General features: G+C 39.1%; 1 protein-coding gene across 5 annotated transcripts in view; it reads right to left on the bottom strand.

Moving 5' to 3' along the window:
* LOC126188884 (FH1/FH2 domain-containing protein 3) overlaps positions 1 to 19,916 on the bottom strand; it is a 637,930-nt gene that overhangs the window by 124,178 nt on the left and 493,836 nt on the right. For all 5 annotated transcript variants that reach the window (XM_049930556.1, XM_049930557.1, XM_049930558.1 and 2 more), the window contains 2 exons: positions 15,006 to 15,212; positions 280 to 460 (listed from right to left, as the gene is read on the bottom strand). In XM_049930556.1, coding sequence (XP_049786513.1) covers positions 280 to 460; positions 15,006 to 15,212 — 388 coding nt within the window. The remainder of the gene's footprint in view (positions 1 to 279; positions 461 to 15,005; positions 15,213 to 19,916) is intronic.

The raw sequence follows: 19,916 nt of genomic DNA, 5'->3' as shown, positions 1-19,916 counted from the left end.
GTTGGAAAACTACTGTCTCAACTGAAATTCAGTATTTATGAGATTTACAAAATGTTTTATGTACTCTCTCATATATTGTGTGCTAAAGTAAATAGTAGTAATAATAATACATAAAACTACGAAAATCTCCACTTGTGTATTAGGAAGATCTTCATTTGTATAGAAACAAAATGGCATGCAAATGTTTTGGTTGGGTAATCGGTAGTTGCTTATGAGATATAACATAGACATAGAAAAGAAAACCTTTTTTCCTACATATATGAAATAATAAAACCTTACCTCTGTATTACAGCTTCAATGCCTTGTTCCTCTAGGGCATCAACCTGATCATAATATGTATCTTGATCAGGAATACCATTCAGTGTTTTGTTTATTAGTGTAGTTGCATATATGAGCAGTTCAGTGTCAGCTGTGTCAAAATCCTTCAGCAATTTTATTATGTTACTCCAGGGAAGAGCCCCTGTAAGAAAATAAAGAAGACATCACAAGTGGAAATATGGTGAGTAGTTAAAAAACCTGTTACAAATGCAGTGATATGCATCCACATATTCTTCTTACTTTCGATGGCCAATTTAAATTTTTTACTCAAAAGTTGAATTTCTAGGTGAACCACAAACAGAGAGTTTATGCATTAAAATGTTTTACAGAGCCAGGACTAAATTAATTCATTTGTTAAGTGATGTGCAAGACCCATAAAAAATCACTGTGCCATACCTAGACCACCATGGTACAGTCACTCTAGCATCTTTTTTCTTGTCACAAAAGTGAATATTTTACATCTCTGTGTTGTTTTTAGGAAATATCTCATGTTCCCAGAATGAAATTTTCACTCTGCAGCAGTGTGTGCACTGATATGAAACTTCCTGGCAGATTAAAACTGTGTGCCGGACCGATACTCAAACTCGGGACCTTTGCCTTTGATTGGCAAGTGCTCCACCAACTGAGCTACCCAAGCACAACTCACGACCTATCCTCACAACTTTAATACCACCAGTACCTCGTCTCCTATCTTCCAAACTTCGCAGAAGCTCTTCAGCAGACCTTGCAGAATTAGCACTCCTGGAAGAAAGGATATTGTGGAGACATGGCTTGGCCACAGTCTGGGGGATGTTCTCAGAATGAAATTTTCACTCTGCAGTGGACTGTGCATCGATATGTAACTTCCTGGCATATCAGTGCACACTCTGCTGTAGAGTGAAAATTTAATTCTGGAAACATCCCTCAGACTGTGACTAAGCCATGTCTCTGCAGTATCCTTTCTTCCAGGAGTCTGCAAGGTGTTCAGGAGAACTTCAATGAAGTTTGGAAGGTAGGAGACAAGGTACTGGTGGAATTAAAGTTATGAGGACAGGTGATTAAGTCATGCTTGGGTACCGTAGCTCAGTTGGTAGAGCACTTGCCACGAAAGGCAAAGGTCCCGAGTTCGAGTCTCAGTCCAGCACACAGTTTTAATATGCTAGGAGGTTTCCTATCAGAGTACACTCCACTGCAGAGTGAAAATTTCATTCTGGAAACATCCCCAAGGCTGTGACTATGCCTTGTCTCTGCAATATCCTTTCTTCCAGGAATGCTAGCAATGCAAGATCTGCAGGAGATGTTGGTGCAGTTAATTAATGAGAGTATTGCAGATGGGTGTGGGGCTACACAAGTCCAAATACATGTTGTCATAGGTAGGAGCATAAGGCTTGTTTTAGGATAAATTATGACAACAGGTTCCCCACCCTTAAAAGTGTCTCAACCCGTTTAGAGACTTCTTCAATGTGTATGTGAAAGGTAGGATGTATGTATTAATCAAAATGTGCAGTCTACTAAGAACAAATTACACTAGCCTGAAGATGAATTAAAGTCTTTGAACAGCATGGTGGTATGCATTACACAACCTTGGTGTGGATAATGGTGGGATTACTCACTGAAAAATTCCTGTAACAGTTGGTGTTACAGCTGTACCTTTTTTTACACTGAAATCAGGTGATAGGTGTACCCGCTTGAAGGAAGATCCTCTAACAAAGGTATCACCTTCACAGGGGGGTCAGGTAGCCAAGTAGAGAAGGAATTAGCATATTTCATTGTAATATAAGAGGTCCTAGAGATAAAACTAGTGAATTGCTTATATATGTTGACTCTGACATTATTGGTATATCAGAGCACCACCTAAATAATTTGACAATTCAGAGGCTTCCTTTAGCAGGATACAGATTAGCTGACTGTTTTTCAAGGAGTTCTTTGTGGAGTGGGGGAGTGGTCATGTACATAAAAAACAGTATTCCATTTGAGTCCCTAGTAGTATCACAGTACTGTACTGAATAGGTATTTGAATGTTGTGCAGGGGCAGTTGAATTTAGTGAAACTAAACTTCTAATTGTTGTTGTTTATAGTCCCATAACTCTGACTTCAGAGCATTTCTGCTCAAGCTAGAGAGGGTTCTTGGTTCACTTTATAGGAAGTATCAAAAACTAGTTATACATGGTGACTTCAATATTAATTTTGTATATGATCATGCAAGAAAAAGGGTGTTGGCAGATCTTTTAAACTCATATGATCTGAAGCAGACTATTTTTTTTCTCCCCAACCAGGGGGCAGGGGAACAGTACCACAGCCACAGACAATATTTTTATTCACTCTTCATTACTAGATGGGCCCTCTGTTAATAAAAGGGTGAATGGCTTTTCAGATCATGATGCATAAATTTTAACATTAAAAGGCTTTTGTACTCAAACAAACGTAACATATAGTTACAAACTATGCAGGAAAGCTAATACAATGGCAATAAAGAGTTTTTTAACCCTCGTTAAGGAACAAGAGTGGCAGGATGTTTATAGTGCTGATAACATAGATGACAAATACAATGCTTTCCTTAACACATTTCTCATTTTGCATTAGAATGTTGTAAACAGGGTACTCGCAGTAAAAGGCAGCCTGAGTGGCTGACTAGTGGGATAAGGACATCATGTAGAACAAAGTGGGAATTATATCAAAATTTGGAAGTAATCACAATCAAGCTACAGTAGCCCATTACAAATAGTATTTTAAGGTGCTTAAAAATGTTGTTAGGAAGGCAAAGAGTATGTGGTAGCCAAAGAGAATAGCAAATTCACAGGATAAAATTAAAATCATATGATCCATTGTGAAGGAAGTGTCTGGTCAGCAGCATAAGGTCAACAATATAAAGTCAGTTCAAAGTAAAAGTATTTCTGTACGATAAGTCAGATACATGTACAGTATTTAACAATCATTTTCTGAGCTTTGCTAGTGAATTAAATAAAAACTTAGTTTCTACAGGGAACGATATAACTCTCTTGGAAAATGCCTTTCCGAGATTGATGTCTGAAATACTCCTCTGTGATACTGACAAGGGGGAGATTGATTCAATAATTAAATCACTGAAGACTAAGGACTCTCATAGATATAATGGAGTGCCTAGCAGAATATTGAAGTATTGTGCTGCACATATTAGCCCTGTACTTAGCCATATTTGTAATTTTTCCTTTAAGAATGGTCAGTTTCCTGAATGATTAAAGTACACAGTAGAAAAACTGCTTTTTAAAAAGGGAGAAAGAGATAATGGAGACAATTTTAGACATATTTCTATGCCATCGGTATTTGCTAAAGTTATTGAAATGGCAGTGCATCTAAGGAAAATTAATCATTTTATATCACATAATTTGCTATAAAATGTACAGTTCAGCTTTAGAAATCATTTAATAACTGAAAATCTATATTCTCTTTTCTCTGCGAGGTACTGGAGGATTAAACAAAAGGTTTCGAATGCTAGGTGTAGTTTTTATTTACCTAAGGCGTTTGATTGTGTTGCTCCAAAAGTTGGACCATTACGGAATACAGGGAGTAGCTCACAATTGTTTCACCTCTTACTTCAAACACAGACAGCAAAAGGTTATTATTCACAGTTTTGAGAATGGCTGTGATGTGGGATCTGAGTGGGGTATGGTCAAATGGTGGGTGCCCCAAGGATCAGTGTTGGGGCCACTCCTGTTCCTTATTTACATAAATGATATGCCTTCTAGTATTATGGGTAATTCTAAAATATTTCTGTTTGCTGATGACACTGGCATGGTAGCAAAGGATGAGTGCAACATTGGCTCTGTTTCAAATAGTGCAGTTCATGACGCAAGTTCATGGCTTGTAGAAAATAAACTAATGCTAAATCACAGTAGTTGTTGTTGTGGTCTTCAGTCCTGAGACTGGTTTGATGCAGCTCTCCATGCTAAATCAAAGTAAGACTCAGTTTTTACAGTTTCTAACACACAGTTCAACAAAAACAACATTTTAATTTCAGAGAATGGTCATATGATCAGTGAAACTGAACAGTTCAAATTTCTAGGTGTTCAGATAGATTACTAACTGTTGTGGAAAGACCACATTCAAGATCTTGTTCAAAGACTTAATACTGCCATTTTTACTGTTTGAAAGGTATCTGAAGTAAGTGACTGCTCCACTAAAATTAGTCTACTTTGCTTATTTTCATTCACTAATGTCGTATGATACTATATTTTGGCGTAACTCTTCCCATTCTAAAAGGATATTTTTGGCTCAGAAATGGGCAGTTCGAGCAATAAGTGGTGCAAGTTTGCGAACATCTTGTCAACCCCTGCTCACTAGCCTGGGGAATTTGATATTGGCCTCCCAATATATATACTCCTTACTGTCATTTCTTGTTAACAATATCAGCTTATTCCCAAGAATTAGCAGCTCTCACTTCGTTAGTACTAGGTAGAAATTCAATCTGCATTTGAACCGCACTTTCTTAACTCTTGTGCAGAAAGGTGTGCAGTATACTGCTGCATCCATTTTCAATAAGCTACCACAAGAATTCAAAAACCTTAGCAGTAATCCAAGTATTTTTAAATCGAAACAAGAGTTTCCTCATGGGTCACTCCTATTCTGTTGAGGAGTTCCTTAAAAAATTAAGATGATTCCTATGTTATATTGTTGACTGTGTTTACTTAAACTTATGGCTTGACTTTTGTTGGGTTCATAAACATTTTATCTCTCATTACTTTTATAAAGTAATTTCACGTACTGACATGTTCCATGACCTTGAAGATTTGCTCCTATGCAACTAGAAGTTTAAATAAAAATAAACAACAAAACACTGCATAAACTGACTGTCCGAAAAGTTCTAAGACTGATTTTCTTCCTGGCGTGTAAGTGACGTCAGCAAAGTAACTATGGCAGCAGCTTGTACTAACATCTAAAAACAACATTTGTGCACATGGGAAGAGCAGGAAGTGTTAAGAAGTGGATCTGTGTCCATAAAGTGTCTTTGTAGCTGTGCCACAAACCACTGCAGTAGCAACATCTCTAAATCAAGAATTCAAGATATTATCCAGAATGTTTTCAAGAGGAGAAAAGTGTGTGCAAAGTTTGTCCCACACACCTTAACTCCTGAACAAAAACAACAATTTGATAGAAATGCAAAATGCAGGCAATTTGTTTTCTGGAAAAAATCATCACAGGTGACAAGACACCCCCCCCCCTTTCCCATGGCCCTGTAGAAGGCTATCGGTGAATGCTTATACATAACAGTCTTTTCATTGCACCTGTCTGCAACTCAGCATGTGATCTTCATGATGAGTAGCAATCTGCCCTTTTCATAACATGTTGAAATTCCTACCTGGACTTTCCATTGTTACATTTTAAAGGAAGTACAAAAATTATTTTAATCTGGCGCCGTCTTGTTCTGACAATTCCAGATACTTAAATTTAACAATTCTTTACGAAAGCACTACACTGGAAATGGAAATGTCGTGTGGCTAGGGCCTTCCGTCGGGTAGACCGTTCGCCTGGTGCAGGTCTTTCAATTTGACGCCACTTCGGCGACCTGCGCGTCGATGGGGATGAAATGATGATGATTAGGACAGCACAACACCCAGTCCCTGAGCGGAGAAAATTTCCGACCCAGCCGGGAATCGAACCCGGGCCCTTAGGATTGGCAGTCTGTCACGCTGACCACTACCGGGGCGGACAGCACTACACTAATCCGCAGTTCCTAAAATCTTTCAGTTGCAAAATAATACGTAATGCAAAAAATAAAAGCACAGAAGCTAGGAGCACCAGGTGTAAGAGGAATAGCAAACAAATGGTTCCAGTCTCATCCATCAGTCTTACATGTCTGCTGATTATAAATTTTTAGCAAAACAACTGTCAGACAAGAAAAATGCAAACACAAGAGTTCCTCTGGGTAGTATATTGGGTCCATTCTGTTCTTAAAATATATCAATGACTTTCCAAGATAATATAAAACAAGGAGAAAAAGTTCTCCTTTCTGATGACATCAACACCATAGTCAATGATGGAACATTAGAACTCCTATTATGGAAAGCAAATGAAACTCTCAATGACTGGGCAGAACATAATAAATTAACAGTGAACATCAAGAAAACAAACATTATGCATTTCAGCACAAATATGGAAATCAATTGTTGCATTAAGTACATATGATAAGTCTATAGATTGTTTATAAAAACATGAAGTTTTTGGGAGTGAATATTGTCAATTAACATGGAATGGACACACAAAACACAAGCAAAAAGAATGTAATCAGCATGTAATGCTCTTGGAAATCTAATCAGTTCATAACGGCCACTGTTTTGTGGTGATGTACTATTTCTACATACACTCAATTCTTAGCTAATGGTGTCTTTTCTGGGGATTGAAGGCACAAAACTTGGACACAGTTTTTAAACTGCAGAGAGAGGCCATAAGAGTAATAACAAGAAGTACAGTTGGGTTCATTGCAAAGAACTATTTAATAACTGGGTATCCTTGCTGCACCAAGTGATAACGTCAACCAATATGTCGAACATGTTGTACAAATCAGGGAAGCATTACTAAGTATTTCACAAACAGTTCTATACATAATCATGAAACAAAATCCAGTTTGGACATACATTTACCAATAAAAAACAAACAAAAATAACTCAAAACAGTATTTTGATTCAGGGAATAAAATTGAATAATAAACAGTTCAAGGAGATGAAAAATATTACTAAAATACATCTCTTTTAAAAGGGTGGTAAACTATTCTTCATAAGTAATGTGTACTTCAAATTAAAGATTAATTTGAGGGCTCAGAGGAGTGGTTAATAATGAAAGGAGATAACTACACCATGTCACATGGTAATGCTTTTAGAAGAAAACCGGTCCCATGCCAGGTTCTACAGTACATGATAGTAATATTGTGTCATTCTGCATTCAATATCTCATTCATCGGGGGAGGGGGTGGGGGGGGATAGGTTCCCACTCAGTTCTTCTTCCAGACTCAGGGGAGGATATGAAGAAATGCATGAGGCATAGTTACATGTTTATGGGTCTGAAGTCATTTTCCAAACAGATTGGTGTTAGTGCAAGGGGTATACAAGCATGTTCATGGTCCAGAAGTCACCAGCCAGTGCCCTTAGTGTGTGAAGTGAGGAAATGCAAAATTATGTTTTATATTATCAGTTATCAGCAGCATATTGTTGTAAATCAAAGAATATCGTACAATAGAGCCCAACCAAATAAGGCCGTGCAGTTGTTAGGATTCTAACCTCATATTCAGAAAAATCTGAGATTGCCTTGTCTAGCAATCCTAATTTAGGTATTCTGTGGACTTCCTAACTCATTTCAGGCCTTTTACTGGACCAGTCCCTTCATAAAGATCACCACTGACTATTTGTCCTATGCTTCTTTTGAAAATCTAAAAGGTCTCCATAAACTCTCTGACTCCTCAACCTATACGCTCCACCATAGCGATTCCATTCTAGGAGTTCAACATAATGTCCAATACCTATTGAAATCCATAGGCCCTTCCCATAACCTCTTCCCTGACTCCATCGCCCTCCTCATCCCACAAACTCTACACTAACTCCTTCTACACACTCCCCAAAGTCCACAAACAAAACAATTGTGGTGCCCCATTGTAACTGGCTATTGTGCTCCCACTGAAAGAATTTCTGCTCTTGTTGACCAAAACATAGCCTCCCACGTCAAAGATACTAACCACTTCCTTCACCAACTCTTCACCATCTCCACTTTCGATGCCACTTGCTCCAGCATCCATCATGCCCATGGCCTTCCACTATCAAACACTACCTCGTCCAATGTCCTTCAGATGCAAAACTCATTACCTCATTCCTTATACAAATTACTAGCTATTTCCTGACACACAACTAATTTTCCTTTGAAGGGAAGGTAGACAAACAAATCTGCAGCACAGCATAACATCAACTTCAGTTTACTTGGGGAATTTTTAGGAAAATGTGGCTCATCCGTAAAGAACGCCACATACAGGGTGTTTCAAAAATGACCGGTATATTTGAAACGGCAATAAAAACTAAACGAGCAGCGATAGAAATACACCGTTTGTTGCAATATGCTTGGGACAACAGTACATTTTCAGGCAGACAAACTTTCGAAATTACAGTAGTTACAATTTTCAACAACAGATGGCGCTGCGGTCTGGGATACTCTATAGTACGATATTTTCCACATATCCACCATGCGTAGCAATAATATGGCGTAGTCTCTGAATGAAATTACCCGAAACCTTTGACAACGTGTCTGGCGGAATGGCTTCACATGCAGATGAGATGTACTGCTTCAGCTGTTCAATTGTTTCTGGATTCTGGCGGTACACCTGGTCTTTCACGTGTCCCCACAGAAAGAAGTCACAGGGGTTCATGTCTGGCGAATAGGGAGGCCAATCCACGCCGCCTCCTGTATGTTTCGGATAGCCCAAAGCAATCACACGATCATCGAAATATTCATTCAGGAAATTAAAGACATCGGCCGTGCGATGTGGCCGGGCACCATCTTGCATAAACCACGAGGTGTTCGCAGTGTCGTCTAAGGCAGTTGGTACCGCCACAAATTCACGAAGAATGTCCAGATAGTGTGATGCAGTAATCGTTTCGGATCTGAAAAATGGGCCAATGATTCCTTTGGAAGAAATGGCGGCCCAGACCAGTACTTTTTGAGGATGCAGGGACGATGGGACTGCAACATGGGGCTTTTCGGTTCCCCATATGCGCCAGTTCTGTTTATTGACGAAGCCGTCCAGGTAAAAATAAGCTTCGGCAGTAAACCAAATGCTGCCCACATGCATATCGCCGTCATCAATCCTGTGCACTATATCGTTAGCAAATGTCTCTCGTGCAGCAATGGTAGTGGCGCTGAGGGGCTGCCGCGTTTGAATTTTGTATGGATAGAGGTGTAAACTCTGGCGTATGAGACGATACGTGGACGTTGGCGTCATTTGGACCGCAGCTGCAACACGGCGAACGGAAACCCGAGGCCGCTGTTGGATCACCTGCTGCACTAGCTGCGCGTTGCCCTCTGTGGTTGCCGTACGCGGTTGCCCTACCTTTCCAGCACGTTCATCCGTCACATTCCCAGTCCGTTGAAAGTTTTCAAACAGATCCTTTATTGTTTCGCTTTTCGGTCCTTTGGTTACATTAAACCTCCGTTGAAAACTTCGTCTTGTTGCAACAACACTGTGTTCTAGGCGGTGGAATTCCAACACCAGAAAAATCCTCTGTTCTAAGGAATAACCCATGTTGTCTACAGCACACTTGCACGTTGTGAACAGCACACGCTTACAGCAGAAAGACGACGTACAGAATGGCGCACCCACAGACTGCGTTGTCTTCTATATCTTTCACATCACTTGCAGCGCCATCTGTTGTTGAAAATTGTAACTACTGTAATTTCGAAAGTTTGCCCGCCTGAAAATGTACTGTTGTCCCAAGCATATTGCAACAAACGGTGTATTTCTATCGCTGCTCGTTTAATTTTTATTGCCGTTTCAAATATACCGGTCATTTTTGAAACACCCTGTATAAGCCACTAGCAAAACCCATTGTTGAGTACTGTTTGTGGATTTGGTATCTGCAGGTCAGAATAAAGGAAGGTATCAGATCAGTTCAGAGGTGGACTGCTAGATTTGATGCCAGTAGGTTCAAAAAACATGCAAATATTAAGAAGATGCATCAGAAACTCAAATGGGAATCACTGGGCAGAAGGCAACTTTCTTTTTGAGAAGCACTATTGAGAAAATTTAGAGAACCAGCATTTGACGGTGACTGCAGATCGACTATACTGCTACCGATATACATTGTGCATAAGGATCATGAAGATAAGATTAGAGACTAGGGTTCATATAGAGGATGTAGAGAGTCATTTTTCCCTTGTATTATTGAGTCTAAATGGAAAGATCATGATAAGAAGTGGTAAAGGGTACCCTCCACCATGGAGCATACAATGGCTTGTTTAGTATCTATGTGGATGTAGGTATGGATGTAGATAACAAGCAGTGTCTTCCTTGCCAAGAAATCTTCAATTGAGTCACAAATTTGGTGATGATCCCTTAACCATACTATCCCATCCACAATTCACATTATTAACTGAAATAGTATACAAAGTATATAGCATTAAAATTCCAAAGAAAAACTGCATTTAAAACTGTTGAGTTTCATTTTAAATAAATAAATAAATAAAAATAAAGAAATGGGTGATGTGGCTTGTTTGCTATCATATTAAGATTCAGCACACTAAAAGCCATAAGAATAAGCCATTTTCATTGAAAAAGCTTTTTCATCATTAACCTTTTTTTAATCATTGAGCTATATAATGTGTGCCAATAGAACCAGTTAATAGAACCAATTTCAGTCAGAATACAGACACTCTTCATGTATATAATGTTAAATTTCTCTCATTCATAGTTTTTCACCTTAATAAAAATTATTAACGTATAACTGTGGTTTCCGACATCTGTGTGGTATTACAAGTGGCCAGATCACTGGCAGATTAAAGGCCCGCCTAATCAGCATAAGGTGGACTAGGAGCTGAATAGCATCCATTTTTCATTTAACAGCTGTGCAGTCATATCCAAGAGGGAGGAAATATTCAACAGCAATACCAGCAATGCTAACCACACGTTATGCCTCAGCATCATGATCATTACCTTGCTGTGAGTGTCTGACTGCGTCCAACTGACACAGCAACTGTCTGGCAAAGGCCTGGATCAGAACTCTCCTATCACATTGTGAGTTATCAACTATGAAAGTTTGCAGTGCGCACTCAACAGCCTGCCATATAGATTTCTTGACAAAGAGACACCACTCAGCACACCAAATCTGGTGTCTCTCCTACCTCAAATAGACCCAGGAATAGCAGGGTGTGGTACCATATTGTGCACAGCAGATATGTGCTGTAGCCTGGCAAGTGATTCTTCCATCATGTGGTGTATCCCTGGATCACCCTACATGCATGTAATATTTTATTTTTATTTATTTATTTATTTTGCAAATAATTCCTTCCCTGGAAGCAAAAGAGGGCTTAAGGAGCCAAATGCTCTTTTGTACCTTAGCTTCCTTAAGCATTATGTCGTTAGGACATTTTTATCATGGTTCAGAGGGGACAACTGAAATCCTAGCATTTGCCTTTTAGCCAACAAAAATCATCTGTGTGGAAATTGATCAATATGGTAATTTGAGTGTTTCCATCTGTGGAAACAAGACATTGTTACAAGCATACATTTGTTTCCTTTGGGTACTTGTAATAGCTGCAGTTTGTATGAATGACATCCTGCACTGATGTGCACCCCTTTTTCGTGGATCATACAGACCTGAGTTCCATCTGATGGAAAGTACCTGATGCAACATCCCTCAACTGGTCGATAAGTATCTACAAAATCACTTGTACATAGTAGCAGCTTGTGCACCACAATTAAATGCAGTCAAACAAGCATTGAAAACTCACTGCCACTGTGGACCACTGTTGAGCTTCACAGGCCACTATCCAGCAGTGCAGGACATCACACAAGCTGCTTCCAGATGACCTCATCCACAGCATGCTCATAGGAGCAGCTATGCATCCTGTGTTACTGAGCAAGAGCACCACACTCTGTACTGATATTTTGTATGCTAACAATAGATGGACACTACATATGGTGAGCAACATTATATACTGTACTTACATAGAACTGAAGCTAAAACTCAATAATCTTTATTAACTACAGAATTCAAATATTTTAATATCAATTTTAATATCAATTTTCAGTGCAGTTCTTTGGGAACTGGAAGATGATGATAATGTGATGACATTCAACAGATACAGAAATAATTTCATCAAATTTTGTAAACTGATACTTAATGCAATTAATAAGCTACAAATTATTGTCAAGATTGTGATTTGTGTTAAAACTGAATCTATCACTGCAGGTGGCCAAATTATGTAGGTTGGAACTTCAATAGAGGCAACACTGCTGTGGAGACACTATGCAATGGAATCTAGTATTGTTGCTGATAGCACAAGTTGTTGAAATACTTACCTTACCTCTGAGCAAATGGACTTGCCTGTCCCACGTCACCAGCGTGCGCACAATCGAGGGAAACACAATCACTTGTGAGCGAGCAGTCTAACGTAATGGTGTCACTACATTTTTGAAACAGGAACAACAGAGTTGGATCAAGACTGAATGTGCTAGAGGTTGTACAGCACGACAGTGTCATTAAGGTCTTCAAGAGGCATGCGGGGAATCGACATTGCCATCTGTACGGCACGTTGGGTAAAAACCTTCAATGAAGGTTGGCAAACTGTGGCAGACATGCACTGGGCAGGTTGTCCTAGCGTTTCTGAAGAAGAAGTGCATGCTGTTGCCATGTTAGTGGACAGTGATCGACGCCATATGATTCGTAAGCTCATCCACGAAACCAGATTAGTGCATATGCCTGTGCTTCACATCCTAAAGGAATGCCAGGGCATGCAAAAAATTGCATCACAATGGGTTCCGCATGACTTGAGGGAAATGCAGAAATGGATGCATTATGACACTGCTCAGACACACTTGGACTGTTAATGAGTGCGAAGGAGAGGCTTTCTTACGCCGTATCGTAACACTGGATGAGACATGGGCCACATCGTACGAGCCAAAACAGAAACGCCAATCCAACGAATGGTGTCATTATAGGTTGCCACAAAAGTTGGAAGTTCATCAGAGCCCCAGTATGGTGAAAGTTATGGTGATTCTCACATATGACTGTGATGGTGTTAACATAACACATCACGTTCCTCCACGGAAGACTGTCAATGCGCAGTATTACTGCTCATTTCTGGAGCACCACCTGTGACCAGCTTTGCGAAAGAAGCTGCAACACTTTCTGCACAACCCACCTATCATTTTGCATGACAATGCAAGGGCGCATACAGTGCAAGCTGTGGCTGATCTGTTCGGTCGATGGGACTGGGAGGTACTATACCATCCACCATACTCCCTGGACTTAAGTGCTTGTGACTGATTTGATTCCGAAGATGAAGGAACCACTTCATGGCATTTACTTCAGAACTATTCCTGAGATTCTACAGGCAGTAGACTGCTCCATTTGCACCATCAACAGAACAGGCTGTGCTAATGTTATACTAAGCCTTCCACATTGCTGGCAACGGGTTCTACACAAAGTTGGTGACTACTTTGAAGGACAGTAACAGGTGCAAATATGTAACTCTTTTGTATTGGTTGTGAATAAATAGTTGCCACTATTTAAGTTCCAACCCTCATATAAAAGCCTGTCTTCATGTGCCAGGTTGCTAGTAAAAAGCCACCAGAATACGACAACTGAACATCCCAGAGGAAAGCTTTCAGAACTTGCTACAAATAGCTCTGAATATGAAACTATTTTGTTGACTCCCTCCAATGAAGGGAGAAATGACCATCATAACAAAATAAGAAAAATCAGAGCTTACACAGAAAGATTTGTTCACTTTTCCCATGTGCTTTTCAAGAGTGGTCGAGAAATAATCTGAAAGTGGTTTCCTGAATGCTCTGCCATGCGCTGTAGTGTGACTCGCAGAGCTGTCATGTAGATGTAGTCATAAAAAGTAAGGCCACACTGATCAGTCAACCATTTTCCCCAGGTCCAGAGGTTTGAAGTAGGGCTCGAGAAGAGCAATTGCCTGGCATTTTTTTAGTTGGTCTTCAGGAGAATAGCACCCATTTCTGCAATTGCTGTAGTCAGCCTCCAGACCAAGTGGGCCTACACTTTAGACACCAGGTCTGTAGAAGTTTATCTGTGTACTGAAACCTCAGAAGCTTATAAAAACCTACTGGTTTTCAATGAGCAATCATTTTGATCATATTATTTCTTCCTACTGACATTAACTGACTTAGCTACATTAACCTGTTATACAATAACCAATGAGTCAAGGGATTATTTGTGCAGCCACTCAGATAGTGCCATATGTCCTACTGCTGTTGTATCATTATTTGATGACATCTCTTTGGCTCTCATCATTATCTACTGCATTTCTTTATTGCTCGTGATATGTAATCTATTAGTAACTGCGTAATGATTCCCAGATACATTCCGTGTTCTTGTGGACAACTAAACATCATTTGCAACCTATTTCAGCGTGATTACACCTATCAAACAGGGAGCTTCCTTGTACATGTAATTTAAAATATATGTGTATGTTTATTTGAGTCTGAGCTGAATATGTCCCTTATTTGAGTAGTTTTGTTAGCTCCCCACCTATCCTTTATTTCCACAGGTAACTTAAACATGCTGTTTGTGATTAATCTAAGTCTGGAGTTAATTGCACATGTCAGCAGGAAATGGAGACTCTTGCCAACATCACACACAGGGCAGGAACTATCAGGTCAACAGGTTCCCTTTTTAACAGAAACAGTATGTTTACAAATGACATCACACACTATATACCTTCCATATAATCTCTATTCGAGCACAAGTTTATCTCTCATGGCAATCTTTCAATCTGGCACACTAACTTACACAACTTTCACTTGTAATATGTTTTCTGATAAATTGCTTTGTTTATGAAACATATGACCATTTTGTCTGCACAACATATGAAAAAAAAATTCTGCAACAATACATAAGCTGTGCAAAGGTGAATGCACATTTGAGAGTCCTTGCATTATTATTACAGCAACAAAGTTTTTATTTCATGCATTTAAGGAGATTCTAGGCACATTTCTAGATTATACTAACCATGTGAAGAATCAACTGTATGGATGGCTCGGATGAGCAGTAGGCAATTTGTTTCCACATACTCCACAAATACAAGCAGAAGTTTCAGTGCAGTCTTCACGACCAGACGGAACTTGCTGGCAATAAGTGTGTACAGCCACTGAACTGTCTGATTGTGTTCCATCACACCGTTCATTCCATCTACATACAGCATAACCTGGCCCAAAGCTGGAAATAAAATAATAGCATCAGTTAACTTGTAAATAAACTTTATTAAGTACACAACAATCAGTGCAATTTACTGATAACTTACTCCTTGTCTCTCAAACTTGTCAGTGCCACCTAGTTGTGCAAATTATTGTAAATTTACAATCTTTGCTGGTGACACTATGATGTTCACTGATAATTCATCTGTGCAAAAGACTGTGTTCTACAACTTATGCTTTACACATTACTTGATCTTGAAGAAACATGGAAAATATTAAATCAGCTTACTATGGTTATTTTCATGTCATTATGGCATATCAACTCATCTTTTGGGGAAATCAGCCACTGGCTAGAAAAGTACATCGTGCACAGAATTTAGTCATAAGAATCGTGAGTGGATTCCATCCTAGAACCTCATGCAAAAATCTTTCTATGGAACCTGAAATCCTCACATCTACAGTGCAATACATATCCTCCCGGAATGTTTCATAAGGAAAAAAAATACCCCTTTTCAGATCCAATAGTATGTATCGGTGTCACGATATTACAAGAAAGGACAACATCCGCAATGAACATACATACCTCTATTTGATACAGAAGGGAATCCATTTTACTGTCTGTAAGATATTTAATGACCTTCCTTCAGACATTAATGTCTAGTGCATGATAAGCTTCCCCCACTCCCCCACCCCCAAATTCCCCCCATCACAAGTGTCATTATGTAATACCACACAATGTATTATAATAGCCACAACAAATTTGTAACAATAACTCATTTCATATCCTATTCACAACATGGATCACTGGAGCACAGAGCTCTGGAAAATGGAATAAAATGAATAACATTTTCCTTTACAGCAGAAGATGTAATAAGGAAATGCAAGAACATTGTTTAATTAAACAGAAATGATTGATTTATAAATTGCATATAAATCACAAACATTTAAAAATTTCCTGACATTCAACAAAAACTGGGCAAGCACACATTGTTCACAAAAATTCTATCAGCTACTAGGGCCTTGTGGTTACAAATACTGAATTGGCCATTATAGATCCAGTAAGTGATATTTGTATAAGTGAAATAATGCTGAACTGGAGAAAGGAACCACAACAGCACACTGCATAGAATGGACTAAAAAAATGGAAAAGTTTACCTACATCACATACAACAATAAAAATTAGTAATTACAAAATGATAGACAGTAAGAATTTAAACATGGGGATAAAAAATCTCTAAATATGTGTTCTGTCAAGGGTAAAATTACACATTACACTCCAAAATAGATTAAAGGTACTCGACAAGATTAAATAAAACTAACTGAAGATGTATAGTAATAGGCATGTTACATTTTAGAATACATTAATACAGAGTTTTTACCATTTTTTATTACCTGTAATTCTACAAGATTATCTGGGCCAAACATACAAAGGCCATTGAAGAAGTCACTGCAAATATAGAAAAATATGTGTGTGATATTTAGTGTGAATAACATTAATTTCTTCTCATATTTTAGATCAACATCATATTTCTTGTGTCAGTACAAACACTATTTTTACTTCCTATGCTACCTGGATCTTCTCACAAACATCAGCTGTGATGGACCCTTAAGCAGAATTTATTCACCCCAAGATGGCCTACAAACCTGTAAGTGAAGTAGCACAATCCATTAAAAAACTGGTTATCACTTCCCCAGTTTCTAGCTTTTCCCTGTTCTCCCTCCCAGTGCAGCTTTGAATGTTGTCTCTGTCCCCATAAGCCTACATGTTACCCTAGTCTCTGTGCTGGGTGTGGATGTCATCTACACTTCTGATTTTCTCACTGAGATTTTTGTCTGCACCTCTCCTCTTTGATGACCTCCTTACCCAAGAAAATGAATTTTATTGTTGGATAACAACATAATTGCAGTTCACTCATTAAGGTGTATCTCCCATAACATTAGTCTTAGAAATGAGATCCAAGCATTGTATTCAAGGGTGCAGAATTATGGGGTGTTTAATACACAAGTGAGCACTGTAGCTCAAAAACTTCAGTTTACTGACATTTTAGACTAAATTTAGGTTGTTCGGTGTCCCAGGAGTGTGGAAAAGGCAGTGCTATATAAGACCAAGTCAATGGATACCAGTTCGGATGTTCTGCAGCACAGAACATGTGACTGTTCAATATGTGTGTCTGTGCAATCATTTGTAGGTGGCATCAAGGCCACTGCACTTATGAATTTTCGAAAGTCTATCGTTTACAGGGTAGCAGGGACTTCAAAGTAGTCAGTTTTTAATTTAAGTGAATAGTTACTTATTTATCTTTGTCCTTCTGCACTTGCTATTGTGACCTCTCGTCCACACAGTCAACAGCTAGACACAAATGATACCAGAGCTTTGATTTCAAGCTAATAAGGATTCTATTACTCAGGTTGCTAATATGAAAAGGTTTCTGATGTGATCATGGCCACATGACGGGAATGAACAGATTCTGAATGCATGGGTCACTCCATTTTAGAAATTGCTAAGGAATTTGATACTCTTGAGATCGAAGGCGTCAAGAATGTGCCGAGAATACCAACTTTCAGGCATTACCTCTCACCGTGGGCAACACAGTGGCTGAAAGCCTTTATTTAACAACCAAGAGCAGTGGCATTTGTGTACAGTTGTCAGTACTAACAAGCAACACTGTATGAAATAACCACGGAAATCAACACGGGACATACGATGAATATACCTCTTAGGACAGTATGGCGAAATTTTGCATTAGTTTACTATGGGTGGAGTAGACTGATGGAGTGCCTTTCGTACAGCACAACATTGCCTGCTGCACCTCTCCTAGTCTCATGAGTCTAGGAACTGGATTATATGCATTTTCATATTTGGCTCCTATTCACCGGTTGTTGCATATTTTAACTAAAAACTAGTGACGATGCCATATTTTCGCTCCATGTTTCCAACATTTTAAAAATGTAGGTGGGCGGTCTCTAGCTCGATCTAGTTTTGATGTCTCACAGATCGAGCGCGACATAGAACTGCGTGCAATCGCTAACCGAGAGGCCACTGCCTAGCGAAATCATTACAGAGGAGAAACAGGAACAGGCAGAGTCAATGCCCCTGCTCCTGCGCGCCCCGTGTTACTACCCTCCACTCATCCGCTGTCATGCCGTACGCCTCGGCAACAATTAAAATACGCAAGTTTTTAATTTTGCTTTCAGCTTTGCTTTTACTTGTACACAGTTGAACGTGTTTAAGACGTGTAGTGTGTAATGCATTGTGCGCCATGCCACCTGAAAAAAGAGACGTCGTTTCATGGATAGCTGACCATCCTGGAACATTTACATATAACGGAATTGTTTTATATTGTCGAGTTTTCGAGAAAACGTTTTGTGCAAAAAAAGTTTCAAATAGACCAGATGTCAAGACAAGTCTTCATATCGGAGGAATGCAGAAGAGAGGACCACGACAACAACTTTTGATAACAGCAAGTTGCAGTAGCAGAAATTTGTCCTATGGCAACGAGAAAAGTCGGTTAGCAAGGTTCTGTGTGAAGCATTCATTGCAAGCAATATTCCTCTTCACCGACTTACAAACCCTATCCTCAAAGGCTTCGTGCGTAAATATTGCTTAAATCAAAATACACCAAATGAATCAATATCCCGCAAAAATTACATACCAACAATCTACGTAAATGTTCTGGAAGAAATACGCAATGAACTCAAGGACAGCATTATCCGGATTTCAGTTGGCGAAACTACAGACAATTGTGGCCGTTACATCGCAAATTTAATTGTTGGTGCTTTAAAAGAAGAGCCTTCTTCCTATTTAGCGGCCTTTAATCACTCCGGTATTAAGAAAGACATTGCTGTGATTAGCAATAATCTTTCCCATATATCTGCAAGTACCGGTATCAAAAAGCTGTAAACCCAAGGTTTTGCATTGAATGAATCTATTCAGTTAATGAATAAAATTATTCTAGTGAGCTCCTCATTGCCGGAGATATTCCCAAGAAAACTTAAAGAAAAGTTTGAAAACATTTAAACAGTAACTCAGGCTTTGAACCCTTGTGCCAAAATGATAGTTTTATTAATAGGATGGATGAACTTTTACCAGAAACGGTAAGTGCCAACGTAACACCCAAATTCAAATACTGCCCAGTTACCTTCGTTGATGTACAACGGTCCTGTTCTACTTGTAAAAATGTTTTGAGTAATCGAAGTCACAATCTTACTACCGGACTGTTGGAACGGTACTTTGTCGTTTATGTTCACAATAGTAGAAAAATGTAAAATAAATTGTAAATGATGCGTTGGTCCAATAGTATTAATTAAAAGTCAATGTTGTCCAAAATATTCATGATTGTATGTTGTCCTTTTAGAAAAAGTATTACAGAGTTTTTGAGCGTGCCCCTCTGCGTGCGCTATATCTCGAAGTTGGTCCTGTACATATCGATTGTTTCGCTGCGATTCACTCACATCGCATCCGCTCGTTACCGACAACAATAGCGAAGAAGCACCAATTCTTGAAATATGGTATGCGCTCCCATTTTGCAAATTTTTAGAAAATAATCCCAGAAGGCCCCTTCTTAACCTCTACCAGAAAGCATTCAGAAAATGATATCAGCGTTCTAAATACGCCGATTTTTTGCATGGCCGGCGCTCTTCCTCGTAGTTGATATGCACAGGTTCGACTTTGAGATGTAATGCACGCAATAACTAGCAAGTTTTTCTACTATTTGATATTTAATAT

This window comes from Schistocerca cancellata, chromosome 5 (assembly GCF_023864275.1).
Source record: "Schistocerca cancellata isolate TAMUIC-IGC-003103 chromosome 5, iqSchCanc2.1, whole genome shotgun sequence".
NCBI classification, from domain to species: domain Eukaryota; kingdom Metazoa; phylum Arthropoda; class Insecta; order Orthoptera; family Acrididae; genus Schistocerca; species Schistocerca cancellata.
The sequence above is the reverse complement of the archived record's forward strand: the minus strand, read 5'-3'. Positions and strand labels throughout refer to the sequence as shown.